The sequence below is a fragment of the Fundulus heteroclitus genome, unplaced genomic scaffold, assembly GCF_011125445.2.
Source record: "Fundulus heteroclitus isolate FHET01 unplaced genomic scaffold, MU-UCD_Fhet_4.1 scaffold_47, whole genome shotgun sequence".
Taxonomy (NCBI): domain Eukaryota; kingdom Metazoa; phylum Chordata; class Actinopteri; order Cyprinodontiformes; family Fundulidae; genus Fundulus; species Fundulus heteroclitus.
The window spans coordinates 1,363,541-1,389,477 of record NW_023396890.1 but is presented as its reverse complement, the minus strand read 5'-3'; the positions used below and the strand labels follow the sequence as shown (position 1 = coordinate 1,389,477).

Genomic DNA, 25,937 nt, shown 5'->3' with positions numbered 1-25,937 from the left:
TAAAATAGGAACAACTCATCTCCATCATCTTATTTCAAGTGCAGGATGTCTAAATATCTTATTTTAGGGGTCAAAATATTCATTCCATTGGCACATAATATTGTTTACCTGCTCAAATCTAGGACAAAAACACATTTTAAGAACATTTTGCTTATTTTTAGATCTGTTTTTGCAGTGTGGCGGCGCTCATGATGGTTATTTATCATTTCGCTGTTGGAGGTTTCAAATCTTTGCTCTGGATCAGTGAGAACCACTAAACCTCCTGGTCTGTTGGCTCTGGTCATTTTCTCAGTCCTTTGATCCACATCTGCGTTTCTGTAGCTTTAAATTTTAAATTTTATCTCAGTGATCCTGTCACTGAGATAAAGGGATGGTCCCAATCCTCTATCCAACTCACCAAAACTCACCTGTCTGACCAACATGCCTACAAACAAGGCCAGAGGTTATTAAACATGTCAGATCACAATGAACATGACTTTACTGCTTTATCACCTGCATCATTTCATAAACAATCACAGATTATGTCCTTTGTTTCTCCTCCTGGTTTAACGGGTCTAATGCATGTGGACCACAGTGCGGACCGTCCGCCATGATGGAGATTCACTGTTTGCAGCAGAGAGCAGCGACGGCTTTCTGGCTCTTCGTTCTCAGACGGTTCTTGGTGGATTTGCTGGTGTGTTTTTGGGTCATTGTTGCGTTTCAGGGTCCAGTTCTGCTCTGGCTTTGATTTCATCCAGATGGTCTCATATTTTTCTCAACCTCCCTCTGGTACACAGTAGAGTTCATGGTGGACTTCATGATGGAGAGCTGACCAGGTTCTGCTGTAGCAAAGCATCCCAAACCACGACACATCCACCTCCATGCTTCACAGTTGGTGTGAGGTTCTTTTCCTGGAGAGCAGTATTTAGTTTAACCAAAACATGTCCAAATCATCTAACTTAAGATTCATCTGTCCAAAGAACATTATCCCAGAAGTTCTGGTCTTTATTCTCTCAGGCAAACTTCAGCCTTAAGTTCATGTTCTAGAGACCAAAGGTTCCTCCTACTCTCGTCCCAGGGGACCTAAACTGGTTCAGTCTCTTTCTAATTGGATTAATTTAACATCAGCTTGTAGCAAGAACCTGCAGGACCCAGGAGAACATTTCAGGGTTTTGGAGACTTCTCTCAGCATCGTGTTGTCTGCTTTCAGGCAGAACCTGCTTGGACAGACCTGGAGATGTTGGCAGATCTTCTGAATGCCCTCCACCTGTAGACCATTATCTATTCAGCAGAGCAGCTGATTTCAGATCCTTCTCAGACCTCTTAAAGAGGGACATATTATGCTTCTATAGAATAAGTTATGATAGGTCTATGGGCTATACAACATGTTCATTGCATTTTCTACACATAATTATTGTCAGATAATGAGCTGTTTTCAGGGCTCTGTCACTGTTATGCCAATAAGCCACGCCCCCATTTCCATGTTTACAGATGCATACGGTATCCATAGACATGGACTGGCACTGTTATGTCTGTCCATTGGAGCTGATGTTTTCAGCACGGCCGCCATCTTGGATGGGTCTCTCACGCGTCCCCAGTGCATTTATTTGTACTGAGGAAGCTGATTGCCCGACTAAAATAAATCATAACTCCTTAAATTGTTACCCTATTTTCACACAGTTTGGTTTGTTACAAATGGCAGAGATGTGGTTATGATACAGGACGTTGTTACACATGAAAACCCATGCTTTAATGCTAAAAATACGTTGTTTAATCACCATATTTCATAGATTGATGGTCTTTAACAGAAGACATACGGTAAATTGATGTATCAATATGTGATTTCATGCTGAAATACTTTGTTTTATGCTCTTAAACAAAGAGACATGTGGTATTACAGCACACCAACAATAATTTCTTCATATTTTCGCGTGCTGCGCATGCACACATGCATATACACAGCTTTTTCTTAAAGGCCTGGAAAAGTGTTCTTTAAAATTTCCAGGTCATTCCAGTGTCTTCCACCCTGTTTGCAGCGACGACTAGAGCTTAAGACCCTGTTCTGCGTCCTTAATTTGTGAAAAACAGTGAGAACAAATTAATAAACATAAAATGATGGTCCGTCTGCAATGGTCATCACAGTAAAAACTCATCTTCAGAGCCAATCTCAGCCTAAACTGGTGATCTGCATCTTGTGATCTTGTGATCCTCAAACCTCACCCTCATATGGGGGATCAAAACATTGTTCCTTTAAGCCAATAACGACCCTAACGACTTCTTGTTACAGAGGAGTGGACCAGTTTCATGTCCAATCTGCTGGCTTAATGGCTTTAACGACCGCCCATTACTAAGGGGTGGAGCTGTTTCTGTTGAATTTGCATGTTATCTAAGCCATTAACAAGGCCTTTGTTAGGCAGTAGTATAAAGCTTGTTACTCATCATTACTCCAGACTTTTTGAATTGAGAAAGCTTCCTGGAGAGGAAGCGAAACATCTTCAACTATGGAAAACAAGTCCAGTTGCTTTGTTTTTTACTTTTTTTGGAATCTTGTGATCTACTATCAGTTGTTATCGCCGGTTATTGTGACCATAAGCTGCAGAAAATATGGTTAAAGTTGCTCCCTCTGCGTTTATTCCAATGCCAGCCTTGATTAGGAGAGACCCATCCAAGATGGCGGTGCGCAGGATGCGCTCCAGCACGTAATGAGGCGTCTACATATATAATGTCTATGGATACAACCGTACATCTTTGACCCTGAGGCAGACCTGAAGCTAAAGAAGTGGACGGACACAGCAGGGCTATCAGTCCTGTTAGCTTGTGCTAAACGATAAATCATGTTCATTCCATTGTTCAACACATACAGCGGTAAAACCAGGTGATGAAGTGGGCAACAAACACAAATAAACATTTACTTATTGCCCAAAAAAACAGCTGGGTGTCTTTTGTAGCACTTGGACTGTTTCTAGAAGCACTAAATAGGTGTATAAAATCATGCAAAAAGTACATTTTATCTTATGGGTCCCCTTTAACACCTGACCAGTCTCAGAATCTGCTCCAATCTTCTGTCTGATGGCCTCATGGAGATCTTTGGACCTCTCCATAGTGTTTCCTCTCACTTCAACAGTCAGGAGCACCAAACTGAGGTTTAAACACAAACCTCCTTCAAACTGGTAACGACGTTCTCCTCATGTCCTCCTGAGCCGATACACCTGTGTGGGACTTTAACCATTTATGTGGGAATAATTATGGGGCGCACTAAGTTTTTCCTCACTTTGTAAGGAAATTTTAAAAGCTCTTTTCTAAATGTGTTCACAGAATTGTTGACATTAACATTGTTTAATGGAGGACAAAGGTGACGATAATAACCTTGTGTGATGTGTTATGTTTTACTGAGGTGTTTCTGTGTTTACTGCAGAAGATCCAAGGCCTGAGGTTCTGCAGCTTCTGCTCGTCTGCCGTTTAAATGTCTCCATCCTGTGGCCGCTCTCGGCGTAGGAATAAAATGCCAAGAAAACGCTTCAGAGAAGAGGAACTTTGATTTCTGGGACGCCTCAGCTCAGCTTTTCTACTGCATCAACAACGTGTAACTAATCTTTAATATAAGCGTATATAAAACAGATTATGGAGGATCCTTGTTCTGTATCACAGGAGGCTAAACGTGAAAATAAAGTTTTTGGTTCCATGCTTGATTTTTATCATTAGAATTTAGAATTTTTGGTATTTGAGTTGTCCAGCGCGTTGCACAATTCTTGGTATCCATTACAAAGACGTGTTAAAAAAAAGCCTTAAAATGCATCATAGAAACATTTCTGCTTTGGATATTTTAACTCTTCCTCTCTCTACGTGCGTGTTGATTAACCCAGGTCCTTAAGTCACGGTTCCTGTTGTTTTAATCTCTTTATTTATTGTTCGCTGTTGCTTTGGCACCAGAAACTCCCGGGTTCAAACCTCCGGCAGGTCCTGTGAGGATGGAGCTTGCATGTTCTCCCTGTGCATGTGTGGGTTCTCTCTGGATGCTCCAAACTAAAATAAAACATGCATGTTAATTTGCCTATTTATACCGCTGGGGAACAGGAAGTCGTTTATAGCTAATTATTAATCCTGAATAAATGCGCTCAAAATTGGATAAATGAAAAAAATAATTCAGTGTTAGATAAATGGTCCCCCTATTTTTAGGGGGACCAATTGATTAATTGGATGTTGCTGCATGTAGTTAGAAACCAACCATGACATTGATATTTTTAATCTATTTTTCACATAAAGTTTGAATTTAAATGTCTTAGCTTAGGATATGTTGGCCTTTGAGCTGAAAAGTGAAAGCAGCCTCTTTATTAGCAGCTACTTTTCTCCAGCACCCGTGTGAAAAGAGGCGGGGGATAATTTATGCAGCTACAGCTTCAGTTAAACAGTGACACAAATGTGTAGATCATTTATCACAAATTACATACGTCTATATTCTGTTTTTTTAACTCTGAGTTTTACTGCATAAACAACAGTTGTAATAAAAACAAATTGAAAAATGGTTTAAAACAATAAACTCAGAAAAACGTGTCTTTTATCTGCACTGTTTGGTCTAACATTTGGTCTGCGGTACGTTTCACCTTCACATCCACCTCTAGCATAACGCAGCGCCACATCTGCTGCCCTCTTTCCTCTCCTTACAGCATATTAAGGCTCTCAGGTGTGCACATCTCTTTTTCCAGCAGCAAAGTTTGCACTCTTAGCAGCTCACAGTCACTTTTTGGTTTATCGAAGCGTCACGATGCGGAGGAAGCAGTTAAAACAGCTGCCAGCTGTGTGGAAACAGCTCCAGCGTAGCAGACGCATCACTTCCTGTTTGTGAAACCTGAGGAACGGTGTCATCTTCCCTGACTGCGTGTAAGACGCTGAAGCTGTAGTAAAGAACGCCACAAACCTTTTCTTAACAGGTTTTATAACATTATGAACATTCAGACACTTTAATAGTTACATTAACATTTAGACATGAGGAATAATGTACAGTAATTGGACCTGCTACAGACATAAACCCACAGCGACAGCCCAGCTGAACTTAAACTTAGACAGAAATGCGTCTCCTCCTTAACGCCGGCTGATCCTGCATCAGCAGCTGCAGGCAGAAACTCAGCGCCTGCTCTCCAGTTTCCTCCGCCAGGTAACCTGAGCCGAGGACCGGGTATCAGGGCCGTCAGCCTTCAGGTGTCGTCGTGTGACTGCAGGTAGATGGGTTTGGCCTGCTTCCTGAGGCGCTGCTGAGCTCGCAGCCTGCGGCCCCTCTGAGTGGCCAGACCCAGCGGGGGGAGATGCGTCTGGGGGAACACGGTCGGGCCCGTAGTTAGATCACATTTCTGATGCTTTAATTCACATGCAGACTGTGTGAGGCGTTTACTTACAGCTCTGGGATAAGGATTCCTGTAGTGTAGACCTGCAGAGAAAGAGTCGGGTTTTAACATTTCATCAAGCTGCAGAAATAATCAGATAAATGTATGTTTTTTACCGAGCAGCTGAATGTTAAGGTGCAAAAATTAGTCAAAACTTTGCTTTAAGAAAGTATTTGCCCATTTAAATGTTAGGGGTGGGGGTGGGGGGTGAAAAGGAACATCCAAAACAGTGTGATCTGGAGTAAAAAAGTAAGTCCCCACCTTGTTAAGCCATAATTTCACTTTTTTAAAACTATATTTTTTACTACGGCCAGACGCGGAGCACAAAGAAATCACTTAGAGCCAACGTGTCTGACAACGTGACTAAAGCAACGCCTAAAGAAACTCAGGAACAGATGAGAGGTCTCCAACATCTACCCGTCAGGAAGGGGTTACAGGTCCAAGATCTAAGGCTTCAGGACTCCACAGAACCAACGACTGGTCCAGAAGGTCCCAGAACATCACCTAAAGCTCTGCAGGCCTCACTGCCTCAGTTAAGATCAGAGGTCTAGATTCAACAATAAGAAAGAGAGACTCTGGGGCAGAAATGGCCTCCATCAGTCCAGGAAAAGAACCCCATGCTAAGTGTCAAACAAGGTAATGGTGGTGTGATGGTCTGGGACAACTTCAGGAGCTTAACTTGCTGTGATGGAGGCAACCAGGAAGTCTGCTCTCTTCCAGAAAACCCTGGAGGAGAAACTCTGGCCATCCATTTTTCACCTGAAGCTCCTTCAAGTGTGCAGGAGGATGATTCAAACAACACGGCTTCCAAGTCCACCACCGAATGGCTAAAACCCCCAAAATGAAGGCTTTGAAGTGGCCTAGTCAAAGTCTGGGCTTTGACAGAGATGCAGCAGCAGATTCAAACACGTACACTAAGCTAGAGTTACGCTGCATTGCCCAAGGGTACGTTGGCAAGTGAAGGAGGGGAGCTGAAACAGAACTCACAACCTATCGGCTGTTGCCTTGTTTGCATTTTAAGACAAATTCTGCTGTAAAATGAAAAGCTGTTGAACTAAAAACCTCCTTTAGTGTGATTCTGCTCTGCTTGGACTGAACAGTGCGGCTCGTCAGTCGGACCCCTGCATTCTGATTGGAGGAAACGGACCTCAGCAGTCACGACCCCCTCTGCTCAGAACCAGAGGTCCAGGTTAAAGTGGACGACTGAACCCATTCTTACCGATTTCTATCCTTGCTTCGCATTCCTCTATGCACCTCTTTATGGATTCTTGATCCGTGAGCTGAAACAAAGAGGACGGCATTAGAAGCTCAGCTCGGTGTAAACGGCTCTGATCCTGACGCCGGGCACACCTGCTGGTTCTGTCTGAACAGAGAACGGGCCTCCTGCACGATGTAGCGTCTCTCCGTCTCCGTGTCGCTCATGACGCCCGTCTGGGCCTGCCAGGCCCTGGCGATGCGAAACACACGCGTGTAGAGGGACAACACGGCAGAGCGGGTGGACGCCGTCATGTGGGCCTTCGGGTCTGAGGAGGAGAAAGAGAGAATGTCTGACGACGTGAAGCAGGATGGAAGGTCTCAAAAAGCAACGCATCACGTCCCGATCTGAAGGCTGCAGGAACATTTCAGAACGATCAGTCTGGAAAAGCTTACAGGTCCATTTCTAAGGCTCCAGAGAACCGCAGTGAGAACCGTGATCCAGAGATGGAGAGAACATGAAGCAGTGGAGAACCTTCCAAGGAGAGGCTGGCCTTCCCAAATCTCTCCAAGACCTCATCAAGACCTCAGAAGGTCCCAGAAGAATCCAGAACCACATCTACAGCTCTGCAGGCCTCACTGCCTCAGCTAAGTTTAGTGGTCACGATTCACACTGCAAAAAAGAACTAAAAGTAAGTAACATTTTCTTGAAATGAGTGTTTTTTACCTTGATTTAAGCAGGTAAATAACTCTATTTGCCAATGGAATGAGTATATTTACCCCTAAAATAAGATAATTAGATACCTTGCACCTGAAATAAGATAATTGAGATTAATTGTTCCTATTTTTAGAGCAAAAAATCTTATTCCATTGGCAAATAGTGTTATTTACCTGCTTAAATCAAGAAGAAAAAATACACTAATTTCAAGAAATTTTTGCTTACTTTTGGTTCCCTTTTTTCAGAGCAACCATGAGGAAGAGAGACTGAGGAAGAAATGGCCTCCATGGGAGAAACCCCCAGAACCAGAACCACTGCTGACCCAAAAGAACATGAAGGCCTGTCTCACATTCAGCAAATAAATATCGTGATGATCCACAAAGACTTCTGGGAAAATATTCTGCTGCAAAGCTCATTTCTGAACATCACACCTGCAGTCAGACATGGTGGTTCTGATCTGGCTGCTTCAGGACCTGGACCTCCATAAATTCTGCTCTCTGCAGGTAAATGTTCAGGCATCAGCGTTTGACGCTCAAACACACCTGTGGGCGGAGCAGGACAACATCCGCCTCGTCTTCTTCTTCTTCCTAATTTTAATGGCGGTTGGCAAACAACGATGTGGTGCATTACCGCCACCAACCAGTAAGGAGTGTGGATCAGGACAGACATGCTCAAAAAAATAAAAAATATTCTTTTCACTAAACCTAAACAATGTTATAACTTGAATCATACGTACTTTTTCTTAAAATGTTTGTAAGAGTATACTGCTCTTTTTCCTGTTGAAGACTCAATTGTGTTCTGTGTCTCTGATATTTCCTACATTACATATTCTATTGTTTCAGTTTCTCCACAGACGTCATCTTCCTGTTTCATGTTTTCCTAATAACTGTAACGCTGAATTAAGTCCTGTATGTCCCAACCATTATTATCCTTTACTGTATTCTGTTCTTTCCAGTTTTTCCTCGAACTATTTCAACCTTCCTTTGTATTCTGTAAAGCCATCTTCCTTTTATATCTTCTTCCCACTGTTTGCAGATCCACCTCAGAATGGGTCAGATATAAAAATAAAGGGTTTTGAGTTGCCTTGTGAAAATCTGGGTTTAGATCTTACTGAAATACCGCGGCGGGGATTATAAAGGCTGTTGGTGTTTAAAAGAACCCGTCAAAGATGAATTAAATTAATCCTGCAAAGCAGAGCGGGTCAACATTCATCCAGTTATGTCAGTTTTTACCAACATCTGATGGCGACTGTCGCTGCTAAGCGGGAAAAAGCATTTATCAGGGTTAAGGGGTGATTATTTTCCCACATCAGGTTGGTATAAATCACTTTTTCTTTCCTTTCTTACATGAAATCATCATCTGTAAACTTCTTCTGGAATTTACTCAGATTATCTTTGATAATCACAATACTAGTTATCTATATATTATACTCATAGGACAAATCTATTAGTAAAAATTATGTTTATAATAGTATCCATCTCTATACTTATTCAGTTATGGAACCATTGCTTATCCTGCACTTGCTGCTATTGCACTTCTGGTTAGACCTAAACTGCATTTGGTTGCCTTGTACCTGTACCTGTGTAATGACAATAAAGTTGAATCTAATCTAATCTAATCTAAATTTAAAATTCATCTGATGATCTGAAACATTAAGGCGTGACAAGAAAGCAAAAACTGGAGCAATATAAACCTTCTCAAAATACTAAAATGATTTATTATTATTATTGTTGTTAATAAAATACTACTACTACTACTACTAATAATAATAATAATAACAATAATAGAGCTCTTATTTAAAGTGCTGTTAATTTGTGCGTTTTAGGACCTCAGTTACAATCACTAAACTAAATCTAATCGAAGTTTAAAAAGTTTTTATCCTTCTTGGACTCTTTTATCCTTGATTTCACTAAACTGTTGCATAACAGCCGGGCGTGTGGAGCTAAAGCCCTGAGTTTACCCGGTCAGCAGCGCCCGTGGAGCGGCTGGAGGAGGGAGCGGAGCGCGGATCCACGCAGCGATGCTGGGGGTCACGGTCCTTCACACGAAGCCGCTCATTTCTGAACAATCACGGTGAATTTAAGCCCAAACATGACCTACCTGCTGGCTTTGAAGGAGCGACATAACAGCACCGATCCTGTGGTCGCTGGCTGATGACGTCGTCTTAAAGCAACACCGCTCCTAAGTTTCGTACAGTCATATTCAATAAATTAGAATATTAATGAAAACTTCATTTATTTCTGCGACTGCAACACAAAGTGAAGATCATTATAAAGATTAATCACAATTAATCACAATGACTGATGTTTTTAAGCTTTTATTTCTGATAATTATGAGGATTTTCAGCTCACAGCTAAAGCATGACATTTATGATTAGTATATTATATATCAGACCAATAAAAACATTTTTAATACAGAAATGTGGGTTTTAATGAAAAGTATGTTTGGTAACTGCCTTAACGTTGTCTTGTTTCACTGTGGTTAAGTATGAAGTGTATATACTTATTCATGTATAATGTTTAAATTACTTGTGTAAATAAATTTTTATTACATTAGTTTACAACTTTAAAGATTTTTTTCACACTAAGAAAATTAGGAACGGTCAAATGCCAATCAAAAATACATTTTCCTAACTGTAAGTCAACATTTTGTCAGGTCTAAGTAGTTTGAGTATCTATGTTGTTGTTGTGTTTTTTTGTATACTAAGTATACTTAGTATACTTTTTGTATACTAAGTATACAAAAAAAATTTCAAATTAATTAATACACAGAAACAACAATAGAATTAAAAAAAGCAATTCTGCATGTAAATTTAATTCTCTTTAATGTTATTTATTTATATAGAACCAATTCACAACAAATGTCATCTATACAAAATTAATTAAATCCTCCAGACAGATTGGTTAAAAGTTTTCCATGTACGCAAACCCAGCAGATTGCCTCGGGTCTTTGACTTGCAGCATTCACTCCTCCTTTAAAGACTAAGACATTTAAATGACATTTAGATTGTTGGGGATTGAGCTCTATAAGGAATGAATCATTGACATTGAAGTATTAACAATAAAGTTTTTAATGTTACAAAAAATCATGTATATTTATGTTCCATAAGTATTAAAAATCTAGCAAAAACGCTTTCAAAGAAATGTTCACTAAAATTTTTCTACATGGATAATCACACATTGTTCTTGTTTTTGTCCTTGTATCTAATGCCTTGTACTATAAATTTCATTGTCAATCTCGCACTGACCTTTGCTGAGGCAGGTTGGTCAAGAAGTCGTTGCAATTGGCTTCATAACTATTTCCAGACTGATAAATCTCGGTGACCTCGTCTCATCTGCTTGTTAGTTCCTGTAGACTAGGGCCTGATGTGTAAAAAAGTGTGGTAATCACGCTTGATTAGTGATTTAACAAGGGCAAAAGTGGCAAAAATGTGAGTTTAATTTAGAAGCTTTGTATATACTCAGGTTTTGTTTGATAAAATTGTAATTAAAATGTGACAAGAAGACAAAACAGCGGTAAACAAGTTGTTCACCGCTGTTTTTTATTTAATCTAATCAAGAATGGTGGTCTCATTTACAAGACGTGTGTAACACGGAGACAAGACATTGGTTACATAAAATAACACAATAATTAGGAAATATAATCTTGGCATTTAGAAAGGAGTTATAAACAAAACTTAAAACAAGAACAAGGTCAACATTTTTTTCCATTTTCTTTAAAATGTGCTTAAAATGTCCCAGAGGGATCAAAATGGACTATTTTTGTCTATTTTGTGGCTGCAGCGGATTTCAGGAGGATGGAGCTGAATAGAAGGACTTTCCCCCAAATCCAATGCTGCACACTGAGGGAGACACTAGATATGTTTACATGCACAAAACTTTATGATTGGATTGAAATGTATTTGTGTTAAAAAGCAAAAAATAATCGGATTGTACCGTTTATATGGGCACACAATAAATTAATCCGAACACATTGTCTGTGTATACGCACCTAGCTTTATTCACTCTGACATGAACATTTATCAATTTCCCTTAAAGAAAAACACAGAAGAAAAACTTCCAGGTTTGCTGAACAACAAAAATGTGTGAAAAAGCAATAGTGTTCGATATACACCCAGGCTAGACTTGCACAAGGTTTAATTACGGTTGAAGCGTTACTGAATAAATAATAATTTTGAGCTCTTTTATTTTTTTGAACAAAAAAGTTGTATCGGGAGGAAGTTGTAATAGTTTTGCACATGCGCACTTTGGTCTGTTCGCCACATTCAGACTGACTTGAGCTTGAAAAGTGTTTACATGCATGTTGATCGGATCATAAACCACTTCTCTCATTCGGTTTACAGTTTCATTCTGATCACAACATTCCGATCGTCTTATTTACATGACGACTTTTTATTCCGGTTGACGCTGTATTCCAAGTACTTTTGTGCTTTTTGTACTTGAAATAAAACTGTTACAACTTCCAGAATGAACTGTTACAACTTCCTCCCAATAAAAGTACTTTTGTACTTGGAATCCACCCAACGGTCCGGCTACAGCCTGTTATAATTATAGTTATAATATTTGATAAAGATCTACTGCAGGAAATATGTTGTCATCGTTAAAGAAGCGCCTTTTTATGTCTATTTTGAGGTTTAAAAAAAGAGGATGGACGGGATGTTGATATTTATGGATAATGATGTAAAAAACATCAACATTAGATTAGATTAGATTCAACTTTATTGTCATTACACAGGTACAGGTACAAGGCAACAGAATGCAGTTTAGGTCTAACCAGAAGTGCAATAGCAGCAAGTGCAGGATAAACATTGATTGCATATGTACAGGACATGGATTATTACTGAATAAATATGGAGATGGATACTGTTGTAGACATAATTTTACTGATCGATTTGTCCTATGAGTATAATATATAGATAACTAGTATTGTGAACTGGATTTACAGCTGGAATGTACCGAATATAATATACAGGTGGATATTACTATGAGTAGAGTTTTACAGATATGTAGGCTACATAGTTTCCAACATAATGAAAAAGTATTGATTTAAAATTAAATATTAGTGGCACTTTTAGCATCATTGTGTTGTGAAAATTAAAAGCAATTATTCCAAAAAAAGGTAAAAAACAAAGCAACTGGACTTGTTTTCCGTAGTTGAAAAAGCAATTATTCCAAGAAAAAAACCCCAGCTAAAACCTGTATTTATTATCATTATTACATTTTAATACCATAATAAAAACATGATTTGAAGCGAAAGTTAAGAGCCACTGTAGAAGGCCCAAAGAGCCACAGGTTGCAGACCCCTGCTTTAGGATAATAATCCAATAACACTTGACGGCAACTGTGGGCCTTTTTCCACTGGTTCAAGTGTTAATTACAGCATCATATTTGATGAGGTGTGTTTTGACAAAGTCATGGAAATTATTATAAAAGCCAGGAACTGGAAAAAAGTATTGTGTGGTTTTCTTCCCAAAAAAAATCGAGAGTCTCTGAATCTGAAAGACAATCATTTAAACCAAATGGAAAATAGTGTTTTCTCAGATTGTAGCTGACCTGCTGGGGGGTGAGGGGGGGCCAGAGGGGCCCGGGCCCCGGAATGTGGGCGTGCAGCCCTGCTGGGATGGAGATCAGCTGTTGGCTGCTAGCGGGGAGGAAGTGATGCAGGAACATGTCCAGAATGTAGCTGCGCTCAATGACTAAATGGGGGAAGCACAAAGAAATAGGCTGATTTACTCCCAAATCATCTCCACTCGTTTCTCAGACGGAACGCAACTCTAGATGGACTCGAAGACAAACTCCGTTTTTCCCCGTATTCGTCGTCTAAAAGTGAAACAGAACCAAACTTTTGTGCTAGAAGTTTTCTTTAGCCTGCTGCCCCCCGCTAGTTAGCTAGCTCTCTGACTTAACGCTTCGAGTTTGCTTCAGTTTGTTTTCTTTTTTTTGGCCAACTTAATTTTACTTCTTCCTGTTTTTAAACTCTTAATTTCTGACGCGATGAACATTCGCATCGCCCGGCATGTGATCTGCCGCACAGGTGAGTTTGATTTCTGGGATGTTTGCGGCACTTCTTCCACCGATAGCCTCGCTAGCTAGCCAGCTAGCTTAGCACTCGGCTAACTTTTGCTGAACCGAAGCTAGCCGTGGCGACGCCGCCCGGGCCAGGCAGTCCGGCCGGGGAGCCATTTAAACGGCCATGTATTATTGATCAGCGGCTCGTCGGCTGCCGCTGTCTCATTTAACGTGTAACCGTGTAAAGTGACGCTTTTAAAGGGAATTAAACCGGCTGTTCGCTTCTCGTTCGGGGCTGTTTTTCCTCTGTGTTGTTGGAATCACTGGACCCTGATCGAGTTGGTTTGTTTTTATTCATCATTTTTTATCAAACATTGAGTAACTCGCGCTAATTGCGGGGTTTGTTAGCGATTATTTCTAATAAAATCCAGCCGCGGGTGTCCGCTGACAGCAGTGTGGCAGATGTTTCATGCTAATAGTCAAACTGCTTCACCTCGGACAGATTTAAGACCAGCTAATCCGGTTAAACTGATGTCTGGATGGGTTACACGGCTCTGGCTTCGGCTGTCATGCTGGTTTATTGTGGACAGGCAGGTCTGCAGACGTCCACTGGATGCAGGTGAGCTAAGGCCGGCCAGGTGAGGGCTCTGGGAGGCTTGTCTCTACATGCCCAGTGCAGTGATCGCTGCTGATTATTAGCTCTTAGCAGGGATGTTAAAGGAGAGTCCAAACCATCAGAGATCCAAACAGAGTTAAGGTTTAAAATTAACTTCCTGCCGTGCATTTTGCATGGGGGGCTGTTTGTAATTAATATGTGTTTACTCTTTGAAATGCTTTGCCGGTTAGGAAATAAACGCGAGACATAAGAACTTCTGAATGTGTATTTTATTGTTAGTTAAAGCTGTAATAAAGTAATGTTGTTGTTGTTTTTTTTAGGTGGTTTTAGAGTGAATTTGTGCAGAAATGACGTCCTGAAAAAGCCCGTTGAGAGAAACGATCCCTGCAGGTTTTTAGGATTGATGAGCTATCACTTTCTGCTTGTGATGACGAGATAATGTTTCTTTTCAGCGCTGCTGATGTCAAGGGCACAATGATGGAGCAGATTTGAAAGACGATGCCTTCTGAAAGAGTTTATGTAAGTAACGTCGTGTTTGGACGGGTGTGTGGGTGTAGAGACAGAATCTAATATACATCACTGCCTTTATGGAGCGTCAGGGTCTAGTTAGTAAGGATAAACCGATAACCAGAATGTGAGTTATTACATTTGTTTTTGGTGTTTGTTAGTTTTGCTGATTCACAATAGATGCAGCTCTTCAGTCTGAGGACTCAGAAGTTGGTTTTCAGTGAACATTAATGAAGAGGAAAAAAGTTTAAGTATTTTGCAGACTTCAAAAATGCTGTAAATGCACATAACCCTGAACACATTGTGAAACACGGTGGTGGCAGCATCATGCTGATGGCTCAGAGTTATGATGTTCTTCAGCTATCCTCACTGTCTTTGAGATATTTCGCTAAAAAGTAACATTTTTATTTTTGCTTTTGGTTGAGAATCCCAAACACTAAAAACAGCGGAGTCCAAACTTTGTCATTGGCCAAAATTCTTAAGGAACTTTAATTTACTTGCCCCACAAAATATAAACAAGCAATGTTTTAATTAAACACATTAGTCAGATTTTGTGTAGGAAAGTGACATGTAAATCCTAATAGAGCCAAAGATGGTCATCCAGTTTACACATTCCTTTGGGCTCAATTAAAATGTTTTAGCTTTTTTTTTGTCTATTGTCAGGAATAATTTGGTTCGGTCCATCTTTGTTAATGCTTGCTCTATTTAGACACTTTTAATGAATGATTTAAAATCAGATTTTGGTGCAACAGGATATGAGCAAAAGTCATCGGATATACGTGATCCTGTTTACAGTGAAAATAAAGAGAATGCAAAGTGTTATTATGAAAATTTAATTTTATGTATATAGCTCCTATTCACACCACATCATCATTAAGGTTCTTCCCAAAGTCAGACTCAGGAGTACTTTCTATGTTAGATGGTAATAGAGGATGATCTGCCTCCCCTGATGATGTCACAGCTAACAGAACACCAGACCAGGTGTACCTTCTATGAAGAGAAAAAATGACAGAGAACAAAAAGTTAAAAGCTGAAATAACAACAAACAACGCAGACTTTGTGTTGGGCCTAAATTTTTTCATTGTAAGAAGGCTTTAACAAGTCTATAATAACTTTTCCCTAATTAAGAATAAAAAGTCTCCATATACATCATCCACCGTGGGGTGGGTGGTGGTGGGGGGGGATCACACAAAATCAGTCCAAGGGGCCATAAATTGCCTTGGGGCCACTCTTTGGACTTTAAAAGTGTCATTGCAGTAAAAAGTAATTCTAAAACATATTCACACTGGAGGCTTGAATACAGAAGCACTCCACACTTTTCAGATTTTTGTGTGTGAAAAAATGTATGTGGAAAGGTTTGATGGGTTTGAATACTTTTGCAAGGCGTTGTAGCAGCAGAGTTGCGCAATAGGCGTGAAATGTTTCAGAACAGCGATTGCGAAATCTTTCCTGGTGGAGGAATCTGAATCATAACTCTCCTCGGGTTTAGGCCCTCAGGGCCACATGAATAATTGGGCCTTGATGCAAAGCCTCATTTAAACAGAAACTCCCTAACTTATGTTGAGAGATTATTGATAAAAAAATAAGCTGTAAAAGTCCCAACTTTATCTTTGTTTGACTGGACTGTTGCCAGAACACAGCTAAGAGGACTTTCATCACCTGTTCCTGTAGTAAAGGAGGGAAAGTGCTGACAGGGTACAGGAAACACGACCCAAATAACTAACTTGTGCAGCTCGCTTAAACAGGAACAGTCCTCGGTTCTGTTCTGGTCAGTGGTCCAATGAGATGGCTGCTGGTTCTCTGCAGAGGGAATGTGGACAAAACATGCTCAAAAACCTGGAAAAGTCTTCCTGGTCGGACTGCAGTGACTTAATCCTGTTGGTTGGATTATTTCCATCTTTTCTCCATGAAGCTGTTTTAGGGCTGGATGATAATTCAATAACAATATTTATCAGTCAATAGAAAATAAGGGTCGATTAAAAAGTTCAATAGAATAACAGTTTTCCTTCCTTTTGCATTTTATCATGTAGGTTAATATTACGTCATTACATCCTCTCAGCCAATCACAATCAGACCCAGGAACCAAGCTCCGCCCCCTTCAGAGAGTTCAGAGAGCACGCGTTCTTTTGCTTTGTTAAAACTTGCAGTTTTGATAAAAAGTTGGTTGAATTAAGAGTTGAGTTTGAATTCAGTGTTTTGAATTTGTTGATAATTATCTATACTGTATATCGATCAATATGATTTTATCTGTTTTATCGATATGCTTTTTTTTTCTACATCATCCAGCCCTACGCTGTTGGGAAGGTGAGACAGGAAGCGTGGCTGAGATGTAAAAGCAATTTCTTCCCCTGGTGTTGATTATTCCTTTTATAGGAAGCAGATATGATGATGATGGGGGGGGGGGGGTGTTCTCGTATTTCTAAAAATTCAGGTCCTGCTTGATTTAAACGCAGACTTAGACGTCCCTCAGAATGCCTGAAGCCAAACTAAAGATATTTCCAGCAGTCCAATCAGTGCATTCTGTGTTCGCTCCTGTATTTCCTTTGTTTTCCTACAATGTTGGATTTTTGTAATTTCACTGCATCTACTCTGAAATAATAGAAAAAAATGTTTTTTTAAATTTGGCTCAGATTTAAAAGTAAAAAAAAAAAAATTAAAGTGGTTATTTTCCCTTCATGTGGTTCATGAAGGTAAATGATTTTAAGATTTTTAACGGGTTTGAAAAAAAGTTTGCAGAGTTTAGTTTCTCTTCCCTGCTGGGTTTTCCTGGCTAGTTTTAGGCACATTATTAAATACACAAAACTAGAGTTTCAGGCAGTGCTTGGCAAAATTATTCATACCATGGAAGTTTTTTTTTTTTCACTTTCCAACTGCAAACTTCAATGTTGCTCATTGAGATTTAATGATATGATGACTTGTGAAGTGAAAAGATGCGTGTTTGTTGGGCTATGAAAGACTTTGATGCATTTTGCCTTTTCTTTCAGGGTTTTTAGGTTTGAAAGTTGAAGCTTTGGTTTGTGGCAGATCTGTAAAGGTATCTTAACTGTTTTATTTTTTTATTTTTTACATTTAAAAACTGCAGATGGAGCCACATCTGATTAAGCCGGTTGTGTTTCCAGGCCTGAGGGTATGTTGAGACATCTGGGCCGGCCAGAGAAGAGGTGTCTAGGCGGTTCTGACGGGGCCTGAAGGCGGCGAGGAGGACAGAGCGACCAGGGAGGAAGACATGGGCCAGTGCGTCACCAAGTGCAAGAATCCGACGTCCTCCCTCGGCAGCAAGAGCGGAGACAAAGAGAGCGCCTCCAAGTCTCACAAGAGAGTGGAAAGCGCCGGCGGTGTGGTCCACAGAGAGGATTCCAGCGCCCCGTCCAGCAAATCCACCAGCGAGCTGCTGAATGGCACCAAGGCCTTAGAGGCCGCCGCCGCCGAGACGCCCGTCATCTCCGCGGCCATGAGGGAGCCGTGCAGAGACGAGCGGCTGGACGGCGACGGGCTGTCGATGGCGCGCATCGAGGAGCTCTTCAGCCTCTACAAGGACGAACTGGAGGACGCCATCTTGGAGGAGGGCATGGAGAAGTTCTGCGACGACCTCTGCGTGGACCCGGCCGAGTTTCGCGTCCTCGTTCTCGCCTGGAAGTTTCAGGCGGCCACCATGTGCAAGTTTACAAGGTAAGGTGAGGTTTGAAGGCGTGTCGGCTACGTTCGCTCCTGACCAATCACAAAGAGCTCCGCTGTCAGTGCTGCTGATGCAGAATAAAACCAGCCATGAAAAACAGGGTTAAAACTGTCGTCATCAGCCTTCCTTCAGGTGTTTTCACCATTTTCTGTACCAAACAGCTCTTATTTAAAATTATTATGTTTAAATTTAAATTATGTTCTGCCTGCTGAGATGGAGAAATGAATGCAATCCTGTTGCTCATCCATACCAACTTTATTTATGAAGCACTTTATACACCGACAGGACCAAAGTGCTGTACACAATCATAAAATACAATGCAATTATGAAATAGAAAGGATCAAACATAAAATACATAGTAAAAACAGACACAATAAAACAAAGTGAAATCTCTCAGATTGTGCCAGAAGCCAAAGAAAAAAGATGGGTCTTAAGAATGGACTTAAAAATAGCAAGTGAAGACGCCTGTCTTATGCTCAAAGGCATGAAGTTATTCACATATCTCCAAACTAGCAATGGGTTCCTTTCACGGTTAAATCGATACGGTACCTGTGAATCAGTACCGGTACTTATATTTAGTTCTATTGTGCGTTTATGTGGTAATAAACATTAGTTTAGTAATAAAATATCTATTTTTTATTTTTTATTTAACATATTTATTTATCTATATATTAACTTATTTTGATCTATAAATGAACCTTATTAAATAGTTCATAAATATTACTACATTACTTGCATTATAATTAAGGCAATGTATTAATAAAGCCAAGTTTTACCAGAACAACAGTTATCAGAGGCACAGAGAGTGAATGAGGTGAAAAAGGGATTGAAGCTGTGCGTGAATAAAAGTCAGGGAATTTTTTAGTGCAACAGTTTAGGAGAAGAAAAAAAAAATTAAAACTATATTTTAGCCCGCTTTATAAAACAGGACGGGACACACTTACAATAAGGGAACATAGAGGCGCAAATTCAGTAGAAAGTTGCATCAGTAATAAACTTTTTAAATAAGTTTTGCAGAAGCAGACTCCTTCGCTCAGCCCAGCTCTTAACGAGAGACGCTTCAATCCAAATTACAGCTCAAAGCTCTGCAGCCTTTTAGTTATACGGCTGGGTGACATGAATATGGATGATTACCTGAACAGATACCCGCTAATTAACCGTACCTGATTTTGGTACTTTTGTGTGTTTATGTAGTAATAAATGTCAGGTTATTTATAAAATCTGTAAGTTTTTCAATTTAACATATGTATTTCTCAATATATAAACTTATTATTATATTTTTTTTACCAAAACAACAATTAGAGGCACACAGTGAACAGTCTCTGCTCTCTTTGCTGTGACTGCAGGTGAATTTCAGGACGAGGCAGCAGCTGCTGTCTGTCTGGGATTCAGCGCTAAGAGAAGCTTGGAGAAGAGCTTAACTCTCTAAAGACAATAACTGCAGAACGATTGTTATTTTCACAGGAAGTCACCAATAACAGTAGAAAGCCGCTAGATGTTTCGTTAGTCGCTTTTTTGAAAAAAGGTCTCTGTATGGGTGTTAAAAGTGGTTAATTATAGGGAGAAATCAGCTAAATTAGCAGCAGAGACCAGATGCTTCCTCAGGTTAGACGTATTCCTGCCGCTGGTCTAGAACTTCACCTTACAAACATTAAAGCGAGACGAATCTATAATCTATTTTCTATCAGCCGGGCTTTGACTAGACCAGTAGCTGCTGTTGTGTGTTAGATGATGTGTTCATGTTTGTCATGGAAAATCGGCCACTCTTCCACTCCCTCAGTGTCACAGTGATGCGTTCAGGTACCAAAACATTGTACCGTTTGATTTTAAGTGAATCGGTACCCGGTAGTACCGACGGGATTCGGTTAGTACCGATAAAAGTACCGAATTCTGTTCCCATCTCCATCCTCGCACGTTTAGATTTAAATATTTTCTGCGCGTTCCCATCACAGACGCGTTCAGGGAGCTTCAGGTAAATCCTGTTTGGTCTCCATGGGGCGGGTCGCTAAAAGTTCCCGGGAACTTTGATCACAGCTGGTTATTGTATTCATTTTAAACCAATTAAGGCCGTTTCTACCTGCGATATTGTTTCAGCTATTTATCAACGTGATATTTTTTCCTCTCCTCGCTGAATAAACAAACCCAGTTAAAGTTTTATTTCGTTAATTAAGTGGGAGGTTAAGCTGCTGTAATAAATAATGTAGTTTAAGGCCTTCTTTAGCCGTGGTTTTAGATGATTGTGGACGCTGCTGTGATTCCTGCGTTTTCCCCCGCCGTGGGGGGGGTCCCTCTGTCCTGCCTAGAGCTGCTGTAACGAGGTGAATGGAGCTGCCTATTGTGGCCGCGCCGCTGCTTTCTGCTGTGTCCAGAGGCTTTAGAACACGTCCCATTGTCCAGCTCTGCTAACTGAACCACTTTAATGCATCTCAGCAGAAAAAGCTGCGACTGCTGCAGCCGGTCGACTCTCCCGTTTCACGTTCTGTCTCCAAATCAGAGAAAGGACCAGGTGTACTTTCTTTTTTTTTTTTTTTCTTTTAGTGACGCTGCTCATGTCCAGTGTTGCTGGTGTTTTAGTTGGAGGATGCGTGTGGTTTAAAGACTCCACGCCGTCGTGGTTTTGACACAAAGCTTGTAGTTGATTTTCACTCCTGTCCCTTCCCACTCCCACAGAAAGAATTTGTGTCCTGTCCCACTCCTGGTTAATCACTCCCACTCTGGTCTTCATTACGTTTTCTGGCAATACATTGAACCTGAATTTCTATGAAGGGTCAGTTAAGTTCCTGTTTTTAGCTGCGGTAAAGGCCAGTTAAAGTAAAAGGGAATAATAATAAATAATAAACAGACTGTGCCTTTCTTGGCTGAATAAACAAAATGTACAATGTTGCCATTTACTAGTTTATTAAGTAATTTTGTTTAAAATTGCGGAAACTAAAGAAAAATTCTCCTAGCAAGAGATCTATACTAAACAAAAAAGTGCATAAAGGCATTACTTTCACGATTTAGATAATGTACCTCAATGGTTAAACAGTTTTGTAAAAGAAAAGGTTGAGTATGATATTAGCATATTAGTATTTGTCCATTTGCACTAACCATTTAAACTAATCAGGCTTTACTATCAGACTTTCATTGAACATTAAACACATTCCTGGATAATGAGTCCAGGAAACATTTTACCAGCAGGTTACTGGATGTTAACATTGTGATATTCAGCTCATGTTAAGTTTAATATTTGCAACTTTCCAGTCAGCTCTGAGTTTAATAGATAAGTCCTTACTGCTGACTTTGCGTTGCCACCAGCCGTTTCTCCCTCCATTGCTGGTTTTTGAGCGCAGGAGGAAAACATCAGCACTGTTGGCTTCTGGGTCGTGTAGTTCTTTTGACTCACATTATAGATCAGGCTTTTTGGAAAAAAACTACAAAATGGCGGCGTCCATCCTAGGTTTTTTTACTTTCCATTTTATTTTATTTTTTTGGCATTGATCTTACTTTAATTTACCTCCTACTGGTTTTCTCCCGTTGATATTTAATCCTGTACCGTCCCGTTTATGTGATCTTTACTAACGCTGACTCCCCGACCCGCCGATGTCCTTTCCAGACTGATAAACGTCTTTTTTTTTTTTTTTTAGCTTCTCGACATGATGTTTTGCTTTTTTTAAAACCTTCTGGCCTTCTTCGTGTTGTCAGACAGGATCTAATGAAGTGGTTTGTTTCTACGGGATGGATAACCACAGTTGGGTCATGATTAAACTTTCATTTACGTCCAGCTAGGAGAGTAGGGCTGCAGCTAACGATTACTTTTATAGTCGATTATTTTTTGTTGATCTCCATCATGTAAAAATATTTTAACTCACCTGTTCTTGTCTACACACCTTTGAACGCCTCTTTACTGCCTCTTGTTGCTATGGTTAATTAGCTTTATTAATGATCCTACATAAAATATTAATTTTAAATTTAACTGACTTGGTTTATTTTTTATATATTTCTATTAAAGTAGATTTTTTATTTTACAGTAAAAAAAATTTAAATCAATCTTTCGATCTTCAAGCTATTAACGATGCTTAATGTTGTTAAAAAGATTTTAAACTATTGGGTAAAATAAGGAGCATATTAACATGTTTACAGTCAGGCTGGTTATCTTTAATTAGGCGATATTTCCAGCATCAATATTAAAAACGAGCGAATTATTAATTTCCAAATAAACTCTGGCGCTTTAGTCAGACATTAAAGTTAAATAAAACTATCCCGTCATGTAATTTCCCTTTAATCTCAACCATTAATCTCAGTAATGAAAAAACACTGAAATTAACCCAATAATAACTGTTATATATCATGTTAATTGCAGCGGTAAATTCTAAACAGTTAAGCCATATCTTGATAAACCAAGCAGATATTTCGACTTTACAGCCATATTATCGCCTAAAATCAATCTAGAAGTAAATTTTGTATCCAAGAAAGAATAATTTACAAAACTTTACCAACTTTAGTTTCTTCTTCTTTCAGCTAGAGCTGCAGCCGTGTGATGGGGGTGCCTGCTACCCAATCTGTACCGTTAGCGCGATCCGCAGCATCAGCTCCTTTACACAAACAAAATAACTTACGGGTCGGCGTTGAATGCTCTATTAATTTAAAAAGGACCAGAAGAAAGTATTTCCGTCTTTTCCTGCAAAATTATATGGTTCACTTTATAACAACTGTCATTATTTCGTATGAAAAATACATTGTATTAGAAAATAACTTGAGTGAGCTGTGATGTATTTATGCTGTCAATGCGCCCTCTGGTGGACACGTCGCAACATAACTGCAGGTGACAAAAGAATTAATCCATTCTTTGATCAACACTGTTGGAGAGTTAAAAAAAATTAAAATCAATTAAAATTTTCGCTCTGTGTGACGTGATCATTGAGCATGCTCAGAGCAGTCCATTGAAATGTGATTTCACCATTTTTTCCCTGTATTTTAGTTATTCCCTTTAAATCCCGCAATATTCACACAATTACAAGATACAAAAAGAAACATCCTACTCACAATAAGATAAAAGTAAGAAAAACGAAAAATTGACTTCCTGGAAATTACTTTGTTTGTGCGAACGAGCCGATGGGTAGTGCCCGAACGGACGCTGTACTGCCCTCTGCTGGAGCCGCAGTGAACTGCATGTGATTTAAACCGTCTACCGCGGAAAGGGAAATATTGAGACAGCAGCAATGATTAAAAGACACGCAAAAATTCATGCAGCGATTTTTCATTATCGATAGAGATATCCGATCCGATACCTGGATCGGATATCAGCTGCGATATCGACTAATTATAGCTGGATATTTTTTTTTTATTATTATTAATATCCTACACAGCGATACAGTTACGGCGATCTAGTCATTTCTGTTTGTAACTGCGGTAACGCAGAGCAGCTAGCGGTGAGCAAACACAGAGCAACATGGAGGAAACATTTAAAATTTTTATATACCAACAAGTCCGTGTAAGCTGTGGGGGGGTGATAAATTCAACGCCACAAATTTAAATAAGCGCCTCCTAAACCACCTCGCTAAAGAACATGCAGAACCTTTTTAGCAATGTTTATTTCAGGCCTGATAACTTCACTAACATGGCGAGATACACGGTTTATTCATCGGTATCGGCCGGTACGCTCAGCCCAGATATCGGTATCAGATCAGACAAAACTGGATCGGTGCATCTCTAGTTATCGATATTATCGATGATATCGACTAATCGTTGCAGCCCTACTGGACAGCTTCAAACAATCATTTCAAAGCTGCTTTTCGTGTTCATTCGGTTTATCCTGGTCAGACATTAACGTGATTTTATCTGAAACATTTTAAGTGGAAACCAAGTAAAAGCCACAGAACCCCTGGCCTGCTTCTTTTTTAATCTTCTCATAATTCTCCGTCTGATTTCTTTTTTTTCCCACCAGGAAGGAGTTTGTCGACGGCTGCAAGGCCATCAGAGCGGACAGCATCAAGGGCATCTGCTCCCGCTTCCCCTGCCTGCTGCTGGAGGCCCGGGGCGAGGAGAACTTCAAGGACCTGTACCGCTTCACCTTCCAGTTCGGCCTGGACGCCGACGAGGGCCAGCGCTCGCTGCAGCGCGACATCGCCATCGCCCTGTGGCGGCTCGTCTTCACGCAGGACACGCCCGCCATCCTGGAGCACTGGCTCGACTTCCTGGCGGAGAACCCCTCGGGGGTCCGGGGCATCTCCAGAGACACGTGGAACATGTTCCTCAACTTCACCCAGGCCATCGGGCCGGACCTGAGCAACTACAGCGAGGACGAGGCCTGGCCCAGCCTCTTCGACACCTTCGTGGAATGGGAGCTGGAGCGCAGGAAACGGGAGGAGGAGCGGGGGCCGGTGACGCAGGAGGGAGGAGGGGGGGGCACGGGGGGGGACTGTCCCACCACGGACAGGCTGGACACGGAGGGGAGCCGTGGCTCACAGACGTGGGGGGGCCACTGACCAGAAACCAGAATGTGTGGAGCGAGTATTACCATTTCAGCTTTTCCTCCAGCTCCTGGTTAACGTTGGCCGGGATTCCTGCTCTGCCTTTCTTTCTGTCGATGAAAGGGCTCTGAGAACTTTTAAGCACTTCTCTTTAACTTATTGCTTCTTTACCTTCTGCCATACGTGTTTTTAGTAATTAAACATGTGCTCCATTTTATCGCTAATCGTTCCCCCACCACCACACAGGTTCTACCGGGTCACGCCAGCAGAGTCGGGCCGATCCGCTTTTTTAAGTTCTGTCACTGGGGCATTTCAGTTTAAAGGCGACACATCAGTTGTTATTTGCACATTTTCACCAGTTTTTTATCATGCTTTCAAAGCCGGCCCTCTCTAAGTCCAGTGTTTTTTTTTTTGGGAGTGCCGTCTCGCAGTGAGCAGCTCGCGTTTTTTCCGACGTCCGGACCGAGAGATGTCGGCCTTCTGCCGCCGCGCCGCTCGCCTCACCTAAACCGCCTGCGCATCACAGCGAGGGAAAGCTACGTTTCTGGGTCGTTTGCACCTCCACAAGCTCACGTTGTATTGCAGGAGTTTCACTCTTAGCTCTGGGAATGCAGTTCAGAAACAAAAGAGGAGCGCACACATCATGAATAATGCAAATAATAATAATGCTGCTGGCAGTGGGTGCAACGACGACCGCATGGGAAAAACGATGGCCTGCTAACGCGCTGTACTTGAAATGCTTTGCAGAGAGATCGAACTTAACCACATGATTACTGTTTGAAAGCTTCTCCAAACTGTAAAGTGATGTTTGGGATAGAAAAAGGTGTTAAACCTGCTGGTTAATCAAGAGACTGTGATTTAAAGAAAAAAAAAAAAAGGTTTATTATAAAGAGGGTGGCCATTTCCTGATTTGTTTGGTTTACATCTAATATGATTTAATTTCAAGCCCACTTTTTTTATAAGAAGTGTACTGATTTATAATAAATAAAAACAGTGTTGAATTTTTGACCTTACACACCTGTGTGAATTTATTGAAGGTTTTTGGGTTTTCTTTCACTTTTGTGCAGCCAGGGAACGGTGCAGATTTTTCATTATCGATAGAGATGCACCGATCCGATACCCGGATCTGATATCGGCTCTATCGACTAATTATAGCTGGATCTGATATCGGATGTTTCTTTTTTTATTAATTTCATACACAGCGATACAGTTACAGCGATCTAGTCACTTCTATGTTTGCAACGGCGGTCACGCAGAGTACGCACTAGGGCTGGACGATATAGAAAAAAAGCATATCGATAAAATAGAAATATTCATCTATCGATAATTATCAACAAATTCAAAACATATATTTTAAGTGCAGCCCTGGCCATTTTATGCTGTTGCTTAGCAACTTATTTTTATATGCA

The 25,937-nt window shown here is 40.6% G+C and overlaps 2 protein-coding genes across 4 annotated transcripts; one reads left to right on the top strand and one right to left on the bottom strand.

Moving 5' to 3' along the window:
- Positions 1 to 4,895: 4,895 nt before the first annotated feature.
- On the bottom strand, positions 4,896 to 9,430 carry lyrm1 (LYR motif containing 1). Of its 2 annotated transcripts, none has more exons than XM_012863053.3 (5): positions 9,230 to 9,430; positions 6,708 to 6,880; positions 6,577 to 6,637; positions 5,370 to 5,401; positions 4,896 to 5,285 (listed from the first exon to the last, which is right to left on the bottom strand). In XM_012863053.3, the coding sequence occupies exons 2-5, from the start codon at positions 6,864 to 6,866 to the stop codon at positions 5,172 to 5,174; spliced, it is 366 nt and encodes a 121-aa protein (XP_012718507.2). In that variant the 5' UTR covers positions 6,867 to 6,880; positions 9,230 to 9,430; the 3' UTR covers positions 4,896 to 5,171. The 2 variants fall into 2 exon arrangements, with proteins under 2 accessions (XP_012718507.2, XP_035987930.1); XM_036132037.1 differs by having other exon boundaries at positions 9,370 to 9,427.
- A 3,467-nt stretch (positions 9,431 to 12,897) lies between these two features.
- Positions 12,898 to 25,541, top strand: dcun1d3 (defective in cullin neddylation 1 domain containing 3). Of its 2 annotated transcripts, XM_012863156.3 has the most exons (5): positions 12,898 to 13,302; positions 14,346 to 14,412; positions 17,385 to 17,434; positions 17,520 to 18,069; positions 24,003 to 25,541. In XM_012863156.3, exons 4-5 carry the CDS (start codon positions 17,627 to 17,629, stop codon positions 24,541 to 24,543), a joined length of 984 nt encoding a protein of 327 aa, XP_012718610.2. In that variant the 5' UTR covers positions 12,898 to 13,302; positions 14,346 to 14,412; positions 17,385 to 17,434; positions 17,520 to 17,626; the 3' UTR covers positions 24,544 to 25,541. The 2 variants fall into 2 exon arrangements, with proteins under 2 accessions (XP_012718610.2, XP_012718611.2); XM_012863157.3 differs by lacking the exon at positions 17,385 to 17,434 and having other exon boundaries at positions 17,483 to 18,069.
- The last annotated feature ends 396 nt before the right edge of the window (positions 25,542 to 25,937 follow it).

Excerpts from the sequence above, each read along its gene's own strand:
- lyrm1 (XM_012863053.3), bottom strand. The coding sequence starts at position 6,866 with ATGACGGCGTCCACCCGCTCTGCCGTGTTGTCCCTCTACACGCGTGTG. Across the intron at positions 6,638-6,707 it reads TGTTCAGACAGAACCAGCAG|CTCACGGATCAAGAATCCAT; the intron begins GTGTGCCCGGCG and ends TCTTTGTTTCAG. Across the intron at positions 5,402-6,576 it reads CGAAGCAAGGATAGAAATCG|GTCTACACTACAGGAATCCT; the intron begins GTAAGAATGGGT and ends CTTTCTCTGCAG.
- dcun1d3 (XM_012863157.3), top strand. The coding sequence starts at position 17,627 with ATGGGCCAGTGCGTCACCAAGTGCAAGAATCCGACGTCCTCCCTCGGC. Across the intron at positions 18,070-24,002 it reads ACCATGTGCAAGTTTACAAG|GAAGGAGTTTGTCGACGGCT; the intron begins GTAAGGTGAGGT and ends TTTTCCCACCAG.